The sequence below is a fragment of the Lottia gigantea genome, assembly GCF_000327385.1.
Source record: "Lottia gigantea unplaced genomic scaffold LOTGIsca_20, whole genome shotgun sequence".
Classification (NCBI taxonomy): Eukaryota; Metazoa; Mollusca; class Gastropoda; family Lottiidae; genus Lottia; species Lottia gigantea.
Window position 1 is genome coordinate 1,436,319 of NW_008708401.1, and position 16,172 is coordinate 1,452,490.

At 32.8% G+C, this 16,172-nt stretch overlaps 1 protein-coding gene across 1 annotated transcript; it reads right to left on the reverse strand.

Moving 5' to 3' along the window:
* Positions 1-150: 150 nt before the first annotated feature.
* On the reverse strand, positions 151-3,655 carry LOTGIDRAFT_114994 (hypothetical protein; the record flags this gene model as incomplete). The annotated part of the gene is made up of 6 exons (XM_009053707.1): positions 151-399; positions 794-904; positions 1,142-1,268; positions 1,676-1,801; positions 2,873-3,147; positions 3,494-3,655. Coding segments are annotated over 6 exons (1,050 nt in total), but the record flags the coding sequence as incomplete, so codon positions are not given.
* Positions 3,656-16,172: the final 12,517 nt, after the last annotated feature.

Genomic DNA, 16,172 nt, shown 5'->3' on the forward strand with positions numbered 1-16,172 from the left:
TTATTATTCGTTGATTTTGAGTCCATCCCGATTTAAAACGTCAGATTAAACTCTTTCCCTCGGGTTTTTCTAATATTTAAAACCCTTTTCCTCGGAGAATCCCTCGAGATGCGGGATTTTATATATCATAAAAACCCTGTGTTTTATCCTCTACATATATGCATTTTTGTATGTGTTCCCAACACCTAAATATTCTTTCAAGGAACAGTGTAAATTGTTGAAACGTTGTAAAAACTTACCAGTACTACTGTGCGTTCTCTGATGAATTTTTAGATCTATCTGACACACGAATTCTTGATTACACAATGTACACGTGTGCCCCTTGTCACGTGAATGGGTTCTTCGTACATGACTATCATGAGCTGCGTGAGAAGCAAACGCCTTACCACAAAATTTACACTGAAATGAAGATGAAATAACATGGATTATTGAAAATATAATATAGGATTGATGCAATAGCAATACAGGCGAGGAGTTCATCCGTAGCATCTTTCAGAAGCAGCAACGTTTTCACAAGTTTCCTAATATATTTCGTTGTCATAGTTTCGAAAATTCTACCAGTAATATCCGCAAAACAAACCACCACAATTGCAAACCAAAACATTTGTCTGAGCACATTTTGTGGCCGGGCTTCGTCGTTTCTGGTAAATGATTTCTGGAAACTCATCAGGCCCAGTCTTCAATGTATTTTCAACAATAATCAATTGTTGCTTTCTCAATAGTAATTGTGCTATTCCAAGATGTTAGAATGACAAAGCATAAAATTGGTCAATGGTGACCCTCATATACTCACTTTAAATGGCCTCTCCCCAGAATGTTGTCTGATATGTGTTCTCAAGATACTCGAGGCAGTAAATGATTTACTACAATACACACATTTATAAGGTCTTTCACCACTATGTACCTGGAAATAATTACACGAAAAATATAAAAACAGTTCTTCCTAATAACTTCAAAATACACAATATATACGTTAATTTGTAAATACAAATACTGGATTTCGGGGAAGGTTCCATACAAAACACTATACATCTTAACACAGCATATACCAGCTTCATAACTCTTATACATGTGTAAAAAAAATTTGGGGGGTCAAATTCAGCCTCTCAAATGTCTTTACCAACACCTATATCATACTTACTCTCATATGTTTATTCAGACTAGATGACTGACTGAAACTTTTAGCACAAACAGCACATTTATGTGGTCGATGTCGCTCGTGAACGTGTAAAACATGGATTCGGAGTCTGTCTCTTTTCTCGAACGATCTGAAGAAAATTTAGATGTATTAAATGACTTTCTCCGGTGATTGATTTAGGACAAATGCGATCCGAGATCTTTTCACAATGGCTTCGGCGAAGATAGATCTTATGGTCGACATAAGGCAGTCAGTCAGTTGGCATCTTTAGTTATTCAAATGTTTTCTGGTGTGTATCAGCGACATTTATAGCTTTGGCTATAACGTGGCTCCCGAATTTCCGCTTTGATGTTTCTTTCAAAATAACGAACCACAGACGTTGGCCTTAAAACCAAAAATGGGGTCTATAGAAGGCTAGGAAACCTTTTCTCTCCATCAGATCTCTGTACGTTTAGCTTAAAAGAGTATCGACCCCATACCCTTGATCATCACTTATTTATACAATGAAATGGTAGATGTACAGGAATTAAATATTACCTTGAACATAAATGGCAGGGGAACTTCCTGTCGCCTTGATCTACACATTTAGTATATTTCAAATGTTTGTCTCTATAATATTGATAGGCAAATACTTTACCACATCGTTCACATTGGTAGCCTTCACTATCTGTAATATATGAAATGGAGTGTTACGTCCTTTTGATCTAGGGCCTTATTCTAGAAAACTTAACAAGATAAAAACAAATATATATATTTAAAAAAAAATAAAATTAAAACGTAATTTTCTGAGGCACCGTGCGCTACCGACTCCTTATAGATTCGTCGACAGTCGGAAATCAAAAAAAGAGTGTGCTAATGCTGCTGTTCTGCCAAAATGTCCTTCACTGCATGGTCAATAATCAAGTGTTTAAATTTGAAATAATACAAATACAATACAAATACAATACAAATGAGGATCGAATTGAAGACAGATTCAGTGTTTACTTGTATTTTATTACCTAAACCAACCGTCCTATAGAATCTTAAATCTCATGGTATGGCTCTCTAGAGACGAGCAATCATATCAAATCGTGTGATTCTCCACCTTTCAACCTCTCTAGAGCAATCAGTTCGGCTCGTGTAGGATTAACACTAAATGATAATAGCACAGAAACAAGATCAGCATAAACTGACGTCAGATCGTGACGTGCATAACGGTTTAGTTTAACAGGTCACAAAAAGTCATAACCAACCCATAAAATGAAATAGATGAAGACAGAAACAGGCGATAAACTATTACTGATTCGACTGTAATAAGATAGAAGGATTTTAATTGGGTCTCCTGATAGGCCCGCCATCATTACGAGTCTCGACGGACCTGATTGGATAGATCCGTATTGTACTGTGAACGTTAGAAAGAAATGAAGGGATTTGTTTGAGTCTGTTTTATCGCACAGATTTCCAGATCAGCTTCAATAGTGGCTTAAAATTAACGTAAAGTTTTATTAGTAAGTTTTATGGTAGACAACACACGAGCTCTCTCATCAAGATGAAGCCCATGTTTTAAACCAATTTCAATAGATCATCAGGGAGGACTTCTGGCCAATTTGAAAGTGGAACGTTACATCTTTCTTTCATAGCATAAAATTGCATTCGGAGGTCCATTTTAAGTTTTGGAAGGTATAAAATGGTATAAAATGTATGCCCGGCTTGCAATTGAATGTGATTTACGCAATATAAATTCCGTAAGTGAACTTACTTTCTGCTGGTGCAGCGACTTTCTCCACAGAATCTTTATTGGGTAATGTTAAAGGAATGCCCATAAAATGCATATAGTCCTGACCATACCACACAAGTAGTTCGGTTCCTGGGCTGATATCACGTGTAGCGTAGTAATACACTTCATCACCTTCTTGTAAAACGACCATATTCTGTTCAGCAATATGGCGAGCACAGTTTAAATACGACATCCAACTTCCGTTTGTACCTCGTCCATCAATAAAATGGCTTAATTTACCTTCTTTAAATATCTGAAATTGAGAATTCGTTAAATACAAAAGAAATCATATTCGGTGTAGTTAAAGTCAACTGCGGTCTAAAATGATATCTCCAACTTCCACTCATGGTTGCAAAATCATGTTCGTTGGACACGTTTTTTCTACCATTAACTGACTTCAAGACGCCCCTCAAGTTGCTTCTACCATTTGAATGATTATTACATTTCATGCTTTTACACATTCCGCAATTTGTAAACCGAATCCTTAAAACAATGTCAGATCGGAATAAAAACCGAAACGAAACACAAAAATTGGCGAACGACTAGAAGCAACTTCAAGGATTGTGGTGCCTGTGATGACGTCACCAAAATGGACTCACCTCCCACATATGAGTATTGTCATCAAAGGTTTTAATTTCGCTGGTATTGACGACTTTTCCTTTAAATGGACCATATCTTGTACCTTTGGTGATCACAGATTTCTTGGAAAACACGCCGAAATGTAAAATTCCACCAAGGTTTGTTTGTATGATGTTTAAACCTGAAAATAATTAGCGACACTCTCATATGAAAATATTGAGAGAACACCAAAGTGCAAAGGTTGGAAATCTAAATTCCAAAACACCTAGGCATCTCAAGGCTGCTCTGGTACAATTTTTATGAAGCCATGATTCAAGTTTCCAGAGTGCAATGCTTGCTTTGTTAGTGGGTTCGGATAACCGACAACCGAATCCTAATTTACAGGAGGCTGTTAGTTAACATCATTCTGTTCTGCACCTTATTGGAATATAGATTTACAATATCATGATATAACATACTAATAACGACACGAATCCAGGGGAACTTTAGCCTACCTGATGGAAGATCATGTAATGGTGGATTAGATGAACGACAATTTCTCCAATTAGAAAGGTTGATACCATTATCTAATGTTGGTGTGAGTATCTTATCTACTCCTGAAATGGTGGAAAGAGCAAAAACTGTGATTGTCGCAGTATACTACTACACCAGCCAAAAACTGCCAAAATAGCTATCAGAGGATATGAATCCATAAATTCTAACTGAAATCATTGCTTTCCAATGGAAATCAATTTAAAGCCACAAAGCTGTTGCAGTCCAAGCTAAAAAGAGGGGAAAAAAGGGGGTAATAGATTTACAATACACAATTGTCGTTTCAAAAGTTAGGCATATTTGTTTTAATTACTCTACGGCCTTAATCATTATTGTGTCGCTATTCCCAGAACTTCACTTACCATGACCTACATCTGTAATTTTGAGTCCAGTTAAAGCATGTATTGGGTGTGTAGTAGACTGTGCCTTGACATTGCCAGAAGATTTACCATAGAGAACAAAATCTAAATCTTGTTGAGAGAAGCAGAAGACATGTTGTAATGGTGCAGGAGGACAAAACAGCAGACGATTTGCTATTTCGGGTATGAAACGTGGTGCCAATGATGGTGGTCGTATATTTGGTAAACATGGAAATATTTCTGGTGCGACTTCATTTCTTGGCGGCAAAAATCTGAAAGGGGCAATGTCAAAATCATTAGAAAGGGACTATAAAACATGTTGAGGTACAGGTACATGTATTTGATTAAAAAAAAAAATAGATGTTACAAAGAGAACTTAATTTATACATTTCACATTAAAATAATAATGTTGCCATTTATTACATTAAGGTCAATGCAAAACGTTCAGGTACATAACATACACAAATTGACTTCTTATTACAATCAACTTATCACAATTCAGTTGTTCTCAAAAACTGTCAGTCGCAGAGCCGAACTCTCTTAGAAGATCATAATGTAAATATAAAGTAGGCATATGAATCAGCTATATATAATTTAATCAAATTCAATTAGTAGCTATGTAACATTATTACATTCATTCATCACTAGGCATTTGTTTAGACAGGCGTAACAATTTCTTTCTGAGGAAGTAGTGATGCGTAAATAGCCGGGTATTCTTTCAGTGTATTAATTCGCTATAAAAGAGAACACAACTCGGCTAGTTAGTAGCTCGTGGTGACAAATGATCAAACGTTTACTCTTCATTCGATTAATTATTCAAACTACCGGCAACGTACAGATCGTTTTACAAGCACTACTTTATGAGCGCGCCATTTTTGATAATGCTATGTAAATTATTAAATACCACTTAACAGCAAATGAACAATAAAATCTTTTATTTTTATTTTTCTTCAAGGTAAAAGCCGGTAGAGGGAAATAAAGTTAGTATGAGGTTGTATAGCCTACAACAATTTTCAATAATAATAATGAATTATTTATTATCCGTTACACGCTATTCATTATTATGTCTATTAAGGTATAAATACGCGTGGCGAAATCTCAACAGGAGCAAATTGCCTCTCAGCTATAACCAAGCTCTTAAATTTACTGTTATAGATATTTGTGTATGATTTCAACAAATTTGTTGAGAAAAGAAAACTTAAGAAAATTTTGTATTTTTATATTTTTAGGCCTATCTTTGCTTTATTAAGCTCAATAGTCAATATCAAAACAGCTTTTACGATTTGAGTTCTCAGTCTGGAGGATAACGAGAAACTATCTAATTATGAAAATTATAAAGAAATAAAAAATGCATATTTTGAAATAACTATATTGATCTAAATGCTGGTGATGAATTTAATGTAAATATTTTTCCAAACAGTTATAAGGCAAATATTTTTATGAAAAGAAGTTTACACCCAGGATAGAAATTGATGTTCAAGAAATGAATGATTGTACAATATTAACAAAAATTGACAGATCTGTATACCAAATATAATTTTGGCGCATAATCCCGATCCAGTATGCATATACCTTGGCATTGGTATCTCAACTGAATAATCAAAAATTGTTCTCATTGTTGATTCAGTATTTTGCTAGTGTAATTAAGTACAATTTATCATATTTTACCAAATATATTCTTGGGCCAGCTCCATAGAAATATATTTTATACAAACCCTTAATTATCCCTTTAATTCTATCTTATTTCATATTCTCTTTATCAGCGAGAAGTTAAAAATAAAAACCCGATTATCAATAAATTATTAGGTAAAATGCTTCAAAATGAAAGCGCCTTTAAAGTTTCATTTTTAGAAGAAGTGCGTATTAAATTTCAGGGTAAGTTCTAAAGAATTTTTGATATCCGACTAAGTGGATTTGTGAACGATATGAAATTCCATTTATTCTGTATTTTTCTTTAGAGAGGAAACTGAAATCATTTATAAAATATTGTTTCAAATGAGATGAAAATAAATACGGGCGTCGATACGTTATTAACATTGAATAATATATTCAATTTCAAATCTCGAAGTAAATGAATAATGAATGATTGCAATGAAATATACACATTTTCGCTCCAATATAAAAACTGTATTATGTCTTGCAGCTGGACTATGAAATTTCCACTTGATCATATTACAGAATGGTGCATTTGATCTGTAATGCAAATGTTTTATGTGAGATGGTAGTATTAATTTCAAAATTTTCAATGATATTTCATAATAATATCAAAGATGTTCATGGATGCTTAAGCTTTCCAAAAAAAACCAAACAGGTCCTTAAACGCATTTGAAACATCGAAGTATTTATGACGTCACTAATCAGGAAAAACTTTTAATTCTCGTAGAATAAAAGAATACAGAATTTCATGACTAATTTTAAAAAACATTGTTTCTATTTCAAAGCTAAATACATGATGGATTGGCAATCAAAATGAAATTTTCTAAACAAAAAAAATTTGTATACAAAACGGACCAAATTGTACCTCAGTAAATTGTATTGTACCTAAATTAGAAAAAATATAATTCACTCGACCGGGCAAAAGGAATAAAGAAATAGTCGTGAAATCGAGTTGAAAAGTTTCTGAATTTGTAACAGGTGATTATACAAGCGGCTACAAGCAAAAGACAGCGCCATGTTTAAAACGATCTGATATTAAATATTGATACATCTACCTATTTTATCCTTTAAGAGTTTTCGTTCTTCCTAAAACACACATCAGTTTTGTCCAATTTGAAAGTTATCATTAATAATTCTCTTAGTGTTATAATAACAATAAGTGAGGTCTTATCTTGAGACAATAACTTCTTTTAATTGCCTCGTTTAACGCTAATTTTCCCGCTATATTTTACCGTTAATATTTTTTTTAGTTTTCTTTGAAGAATTAAATTTGTTTCATAAGACATCTTGAGATTATATAAAATGCAAACGACCGCGAATCGAGAAAAAAATCCCACACTTTTTTGTGCGATATAACCGCATAATGGCACTGTATATGTGAATAATTGACTTAATGAATTCAGGTGATGTATTACGTTTTATCGCTTTGCATACATATTGTGGAATTGAAATGAAAATATTAAGTTAATACAAAATTCTCAATTTGTTACTACGTTTACAATGTACAATTGTATCAAATTTCAAGATAGTCTTGATATTGTGAAATATTGTTACATTTGATATCATTTTATTTTAAGATATTGGTAAATTTCATTTCACACAACTTTTAAATATTTGAATGAGATACGTGGATTTGTATACTTATATATAATGAGGAAACGTTGACAAGAAAAAAAAATACAGGATAACGTTGACAAACTAATGTAATGGGGATGCGTTTACAAAATAACGGAAACAATTTATGTTCTCTAAATAACGGAATATTTTGACATAAAAATGGGGATACTTTTGATATAAAAAAACAAAGATACGTTGACCAAATAATGGGAAACGTCGACAAATTAATACGTCGACAAAGTAATGAAGATGAGTGGATAAAATAACGTGGATACGTTGACAAAATAATGGGGATTCGTCGATAAATGTAGATTGATAAAATAACATAGATTGACTAAACCACGGAGATGGGCCTATACGTTGTAAAATAATGGGGATACGCTAATGGAGATTTTTAAACGAAATAAATAATTAAATTCTAAATTCAGATAAATGAGTATCCTATAAATAAATTATCTTTTTAGGATTCCAAAATTGAAGATAAAAAATAAAATTCGTTCTTACATTGAATGAATCGGAGACAAATCTCTATAAATGCCAATATAGCAATTTCTTTATAGTTACATCAAATACTCCATAAGCATTCAGATAAAAATAAAATATCAGCGTCCTTGATATGAACATTATCAAGATTAATCTAGATCTTGTCATTTTACAAATGAAATATACAGTTTGCTACCTATAGCATAGGAAAATGAAAATCTGGATATGACATCTGTAATAGCAAATTTCTACTATGATGATGTTATATAAAATATTTTGATTTGTTTACATGGTGAAATTCTAATCAGCCTAAAGATTCATTAAAACTCTCAGTACCATGTTACAGTTGATATATAGATAAAAATAAATTGAAAAAATATATTATGTAGAATTAACAATGATCGCACAGTACTGTTCACTAAATCAATTTTTTGGAGTATCAATAGATCAATTGATTTTAATTATAGTCAAAAAATATACAAAATAAGTTCAAACTTACCCCGGATACTGAAATATAGGTTCTGGATTAGGAAAACAAGTTTTTCTCCAAACATCCATAATCTCAGAAAGTTGTTTGTCAACAAATTCCAGAACCGAATTCTACGGAAAAATTAGATCCGAAGAAATTAGACGCGGGAAAATGTAGTTTATAGGGAAGAATTTGTCTGACGCATGCGTAGTCTAAGGCTAGAGAAGAGTAGATGGGATAGTGACGATGAAGAAAATCCGATATTTTTGATAAAATGTAACTATTCCATTACCTTTTCTACCAATATCAATTATTTCCAAGATCACGACACGTCGATCACAATCGAAACTCCACCCATGCATAAATTCTAACCAATCAATACATAGAATATCCATAGGCGCGTGTTATTCATGAATAAATAATTAAATGATTATCACCGTTTGTAATTCTTAATTCAATTGACCAATGTAACGGTCAAACGAAGAATAACCCGAAAAAGACAGAATAATTAGGTTACATAAGAGAAATGTAGAAGTGTAGGTTACATGAGAAATGTAGAAGTGTGAAATGAGATTTAGGTAGCCAAATTGTTTTTTTTTTTTTAGATGAGATCTCGGTAAAAACAAACCATGTTTTGATGTTATAATTCTAAGTTTGTAATAAAATATATATTAACTGCTAAGCTGACCATGTTAATAGCAAAGTGATGACCGTAATTCTGACCCATGTAAAATTAAGATGTCTAATGTATACTGGTATTTTGTGGAAATGATGTGTACCTGCTGAGATTTGATGATGTTCTACATTGCTCACCGAAATGATAAGCAGTGGCGCTTCTAAGGGGAGTTGGGGGGGGGGGGGCATACCCTTCCCTCCCTCCCTCCAGAAAAGTGGCAGACCCGGGTTTGACTATCCACTTTCAATTCTTTTCATCATTTTACATAGTGAAAGAATGACCTGTGCCCCCCTGAAAAATTGTGTGGTCAATGCCCGGCCCCCCTTATCTAATGTTTTCTAGAAACACAACTGATGATAAGTGTACAAAACATGAAACCATATGAAGTTATGAAGTCGTAGACGGAAAATATATTATAATGCACGATGACTTCAATTTCTTTTCTTTAATGTCTGTTCAACTTTTAAGGTAACATGATTGTAAGATGGAGCAGAGCAGTCGTATTCTGCAAGTTCTAGTACATAAAATGGAAGGGATATTTTTTAGACCGAAATTCCAGGACCATTAAAATTTTAAAGCTCTTTCGAGTGTAAAATGCTTACTCTGTCCTCACAGCTTTCCATGCTTTTTTCCGCTTTTCCCTCGTACACATGCATTAATATCTATCGGAAAAATAATACTCAGGGACGAGCATCTCTACACAGGACGAGTTAATTAATCAGTTAATTAAAATAAAACAATATAAAGATAGCGTGTGTATTAAGATTTCTACAATCTGTACACTAAAATGAAATAGAAAATGTAATCTAATGGTATCGTGAGTGAGTCCAATACACCTCATTTCTATGTCCTTGTAAACCATCTTTACCATCAACCTCTTGTCCGATGATCATTAATCAGAGACTTCTTCAATCTAATTAAATTATTCTTCAAAGAAAGAAGTGGGGGTGTACAAGTTTAGATTTGTCTTATATTATAAATTATTCTTCAATTTTATATTTTCTATTTCACCCACACAAACCACATAATATCCTTTTCAATACAGAGTTAAAATAGATAATATTTTTTGAGCGAGATTTTTGATTGACAGAATTGTCTTGCATGTATGGATTTTTATTACAATATTTTTTATTAGGAGGTGAATTCAAATCTGCATCTTTCTTAAGAGAGTTGCCTGTAACTTATATGACATTCACGCGTTTCGTGCATGTGTTTATATTTACCAACCAAATCTCATGTAAAAGCGTTTTGATTGGCCAGTTTGAAAATCACGTGATAACTTGAATACTATCTGAGCCCTTAATACTTGGTTTACCTACTTCAGTGAAACACGGTAGAAATATGTCATAGTTTCGGACGTGTTGAAGAGACAATCTTTCACCCCACAAGACTTTAAATTTAACTACAGAATGAATATGTTCCCGCGATTTCCTTTAGCAAAGATGACGGATAGGTTTGAATCTTGATTAGGATAGAACAAACACCTCTGATAGGCTGTAAAGAGAAATAGTAATTCTTGTATTAGATGTTCTTATTTCTATGCGAAATGCTTAGGTACCAACTCTCATTTAGCTTATCAGAAAACAGGATGGTTCGTGCCGTTTTCAGGATCAGGGGTGTATGAAACTTTGAAATACCAGCTATAGTACTGAAGATGAAAATCGAACGCCCATAATTTAAAAAAAAAATAGAATAAGTAACGTCAAACCGCCTAATACGAATATCTGAAGGTGATAAAATCTTTGTAAGATGCAATCTTTTAGGCTTTCCGTCTTCTTTCAATCTCACCTTACCTCATTTTCTTTCAATTTCCAAATAAAAAAGAATTAGGATAGCATCTGTCTATATTATATAGTTTGAAGTCAAGGAGTTTTTAAAAATAATGGCAAAAATCAAAATTTATATTATAATTTGACAATGATAGAAACTTTCACCAACTTGACTTAACACATGTATCGTATCGCAACTTCAATATGACAAATTTATAAACTGAAGATGTCTTTAAGTGGAGTTAACTCCCCTTGTGGTAAATGCTTGACTTAACAAAGTTTGTCAAAATTGTTGGTGGACTATTGTTCGTATACAATGGACACGAGTTTAAGTGTTCGCTCTACATAAAATAAATTATTATTCTTAAAGAAACGACTGATTTATTTTCAAATTTATGTATAACATACTCTGAAAAGAATGAGGGAAGAATGAGGGGGAAACCTTACAAAATCCAAAAATTCTACCTGGATTTTACCTTTGAATATTGAAATGAGATAATGTACTTAGAAGAGAAGAACATATGTTAAGAATCCTTATCTGATTTTCACAAATTTTATATCTGATTTTAATATGGGGAACACGGCAACGTCCACGTGTCCATTTGTCCCAATAAGCGTGACGTTATCCAATCAAGTGTGTCGTCTTGTGATTTTGTTTGTGATTTTTATTACATTTGACGCTCGCTATCTTTAAATCTACTCTTACTCAAATTAATTATACTCTAATCAGAGTATTTCCTAGTTTTTGATCCAGCAATAAAACGTATGGTAGTAGTGACACGTAACTATTTTACGACTATTTTGACTTGTAGGCTGTAATTTTGACTGACACTAAAAGTTCTCCATTTGAAAACCTCCTATGGAGCTGCTATTCTACTAATAATCAAAATTATTAAAAGTCATCATCCTAATCTAGTTGTAAAGCATTGTACTGTCAAACGCCGAAAAGGATATCCGAAGAAATCTCTTGTATTTATCAACTTATACGTATCAATATAATCTCGGTTATCATACACAACTAACACTATTTTTGGACTTAAAATAACTTTTTGGTTGAACTTTGTAAATCAAGATGGCGTGATGTGCTGCACTGTACAAAATGTTCACATATTTTTTTAAAAGTTTTTTAATCAAAAAGTGAAAAGAAAGGATCTAGACATTCTAAATCCGAAGAGAAATAAAATTATATGAGTTAGACTGTTTTGGTCAGTAGGGATTCAACTATTCTCCTTTATTAAAATTGACAAAATGTCGTCTACTTGAGAAATCTTACAGGCCTCGTTCTCACCTCATACCCTAAAATACGTCTTTCAGGATTGGCTGATAATTTAATTTGTCTCAGCGCGATCTTCTCCATGTCATTTTCACACAATGAAATAAAGATGGTGTTAGTTTTGTCTAGGTAGCTGGTAGTGATATTTAACCCTCCAGCACCAATTGTGTTACACTCGGATTTTCTGTTTTCTTGGAACCTGAGGTTTTTTAAAGACTACTTGATTCTAGTAGTCATTGTATTGATTAATGGTCAATTATCGAAAAAACATGACTCCTGTCAGTCTCTCTGCCCAATCAGATGACAGCCTATACTAAAATCTGCATTTTTGGACAAGCCCCAAAATACCCTTTTTTTAAATGACCACATTATATCATTTCTGCAATGCAGGTAATAAGCGATATGACGGATGTCGCCAGCGACATATCATCCCACTTGATGCTACTCTCCGACTGGGTTGTCCACAATTATCCTTATGGGAAGTCCACATAATAAATAAAATAATATTTTTCATTAACTTTTCTTTCATATCACCATTCGTTCTGTTATATATTTGACGAATTAGAATGATCGTTGCTTACTGAACGTTATTAAAGACATTGCCAAGCTAAGACTATCTCCGATACGTAAGCCATGCCTGAATCAATTATATTAATCAGTTTGATAAGACTTCATTAGGATATTATTTAGACGTGATTGCATGGTGAAAACAATCAGATGTAAACCATTATCCTATACACAGATTGTTACTATAGCTAATGATAGCTTCAGGCCAATAAATAACAAATTACAATCTATCTAGATGAACAGTTGACGAACGTCAGAAAGTTAAAGGTGAACATGGAATGATTAAATTAGAAGCAAAAATCGCTTCTCTGTTGCATGTCCGCTTTCCAAGAGTTCCAAGTGAACCCTGTCCATAATCGTATTGCCGTAGTTGCCGTTAAGGTGTATGTAATTCCACAAAATCCTGTTAAAAGCTTTGATCATTTCCATGTTAAAAAAACGATCATTGTTAATTTACAAGTAATCCTGGCAACTTGACTACCATGATTTTCCAGTCTATATTTTTTTCCTCTTTCATACTAAGTGTTCATTCATATGCCAACTACAAACCAATCTCAACTACTATCGATTTAAAGGAAATATAATGCATAGCACTTGTTGTAATTGACTATCACCATTATGTATATTTTCCAAAAAAGCAGTGCATCATAATCCATAATAGAACAGTTTTGAATGGCACTAATCAAACTAAGACAGAACAAAATGAGTAAAAGTAAGTTCAATTTAATCAATTAAAGATTTCTTGTCATCAGCCTCTGCAGAAACTACATATAAAACAGATCATAGCAGTTCACCATATGGTTGTTGAATATTTTTATGAGTTGTTTCAGTAGTTTATTTCCATCTGTAACATGGGCGCAGTCATTTGATATTCCATGAGAAAGGTTTCCTATATCCTTTTTGTACTACTGTAAAGAGAATAAGAGACCAGAATAAAAGACCGGAAAACCAAGGAGCAATTCGGATATTATGCTATACTATAAGAGGTGTGTATAAAGTCAAACTCTATATACATTGATTTTCTCGCTACTAAATTGTAAGTTTGTTATCGAATAAGGATCATTGGCAAGCATTTGTTACACATTCAATCATATTTTACATAAAATGTGAAATTTTCAAGATCTGTTTCGATGCATGGATATTCAATTAAAAGTGGTAACTGTGTTATTGTTGATAGTAAAAATGGATATATAGGTTTTGGTCAAATTCTACTTTTTCTTTTTATAAAGATTCCATTCTCCTGTTACTTTGTAAATATATAAGTACAAGAAGATCTATGCATGGGTTATAGATAGACTTATTGATGAAGGGGGTGATATTGTTTTGGTCCATTACAAGGCGATACTTGATTTATGTCCTTTGAATTTATATAACATTTAACAAATTGGACACATGGAAATAACTGTTGTTTCTTTTAGAGTTTTTAGGAGGTCACTCCTCCACCTAACAGCCCAAATAGCTCTCAAAGCTCCCGTTCTTCTACCAATTCAGGTTCTTCATCAGGAGTAACTAAACTGGGTGCTGATTGGTCCTCTTATTATGAAATTCCATGGCACAAATTCTCAAGTTCATTCATAAAAGCTTGTGAAGTGAATCAATCTCCAACTCAAAGTGATCGAAGAGAAACAGTACGGAGTTTAGTAGAGTATACGATGCAAAAATGCCACAAGCCAAGTGCCAGAGATGTATACATGATCGCAACAAAATTTGTAGATACCTACAGAACCTCTCTTTTGGATAAATTTAGTGATGCACTTATTGGTAGTGGTTATTCAAGTTTCATTAACCGAATACAAGACAGAATAAATAACGTTCTGAGAAAAAAATCTGAAACCAGTAATGGCAGTACCGGTACAAGTAAGAGAAAAATATAAACCCCAATCTACAGATAATGATGAAAATGCAGTTGAAGCAAAACAACGCCTGCAGAAAATTGGAGACAGAGCAGATGTAGACTATTCTATGGTGTACGAGCTCATGAACTAGTGTTAGGGTGTATTGAGACGAGTCTCAATGAAAGCACTGGCCTAGGTCACAGAGTAATAGATAAGTCTATTAATTATATGAAAATTAGTTAGTCATTAGTATGATTTTAGTTGAAAAGACACACACACAAAAATACACTGCATGTTATATAATATACTGTATATAGCCATGGCACCAGTCCTGAATTGAGTATTCCCTGAAATCTAACTTAGAAATCGATTAATTTATTGATATATAACATGATTAGTCTTATGGGCTACAAAGAACAGAAATTGAAAATGGCACACCTATATCAATACTTCACAAAAATTGGCCCTTTTTATTTGATAAACAATGCTCCCTTAAACACTTTGAACGCCTTACTGGTATAAATATTAGTAAAGAATTTTACGTAAATTAATCACATAAGAAGAAAACTCTAATCATGTACATGGACAATTTGTCGAAGACACGACGTGATATAATAAATGTAATTGAAGAAATTTAAGAATTTAAATCCATGACTGAATCCATTTATCTAGATACTCAAACAAGAAGAAGTTTTTTGAATATTTTAAATATTCATAAATGATAAATTTTCGGAAATGAGTAGTAAACTTAAATGGATTGTAAGAAGATTTTCCAAATTGTTCTTATGTGCATTAGGGACAGTGATAAAATTAATTTGTATCATTCCAATTGTCAGTCAGACGTCTGTGGTTCCAGCAATAAAACTTAAACTAAGTATTTGATGATATCACTATCGCAAATTTGTTGAGTCACTAGATACCTTTGCAGTTGTGATGTCATCAAACACTCTAAGTGGAATTGCTAGAATCACAGACACCTGGTTGAAAATTGTAATGGTGCAAATTAATGCTATAAGTTTCCCTGATACACATAAAACATCAAACTTGACTAACAGTTGCTGCGGCTTATCTTGATGATATTATAATTATGTTACCCTTTAACTTATATAAATTGACCTTTTTTATTGTATTAATCTTGTGAGATTGTTAGTCATAAAGTGTTGAATTGTACACCAAAGACTCAAATTGGAAGAATTTACAAGTTTTTTTGAACCTATTTTTTTTTAACCTTATTTAATAGGACTTTATCTACTTGAGCACAAATGTAAAGTATACTTAGAAACTTTAAGTTTAAGCTTAATCATTATAATTATGAATTTAAGTGTCTATTTCTCTATTGAGGAATATAACTGTATAAAGAATTAGTTAAGTCATCCTGCTCAGCTTAAGTTAGATATTTACATCACATACATAAATTATCAGATAACTGATAATTTTTTTTGGAAGATTATTCAGAAATTACAG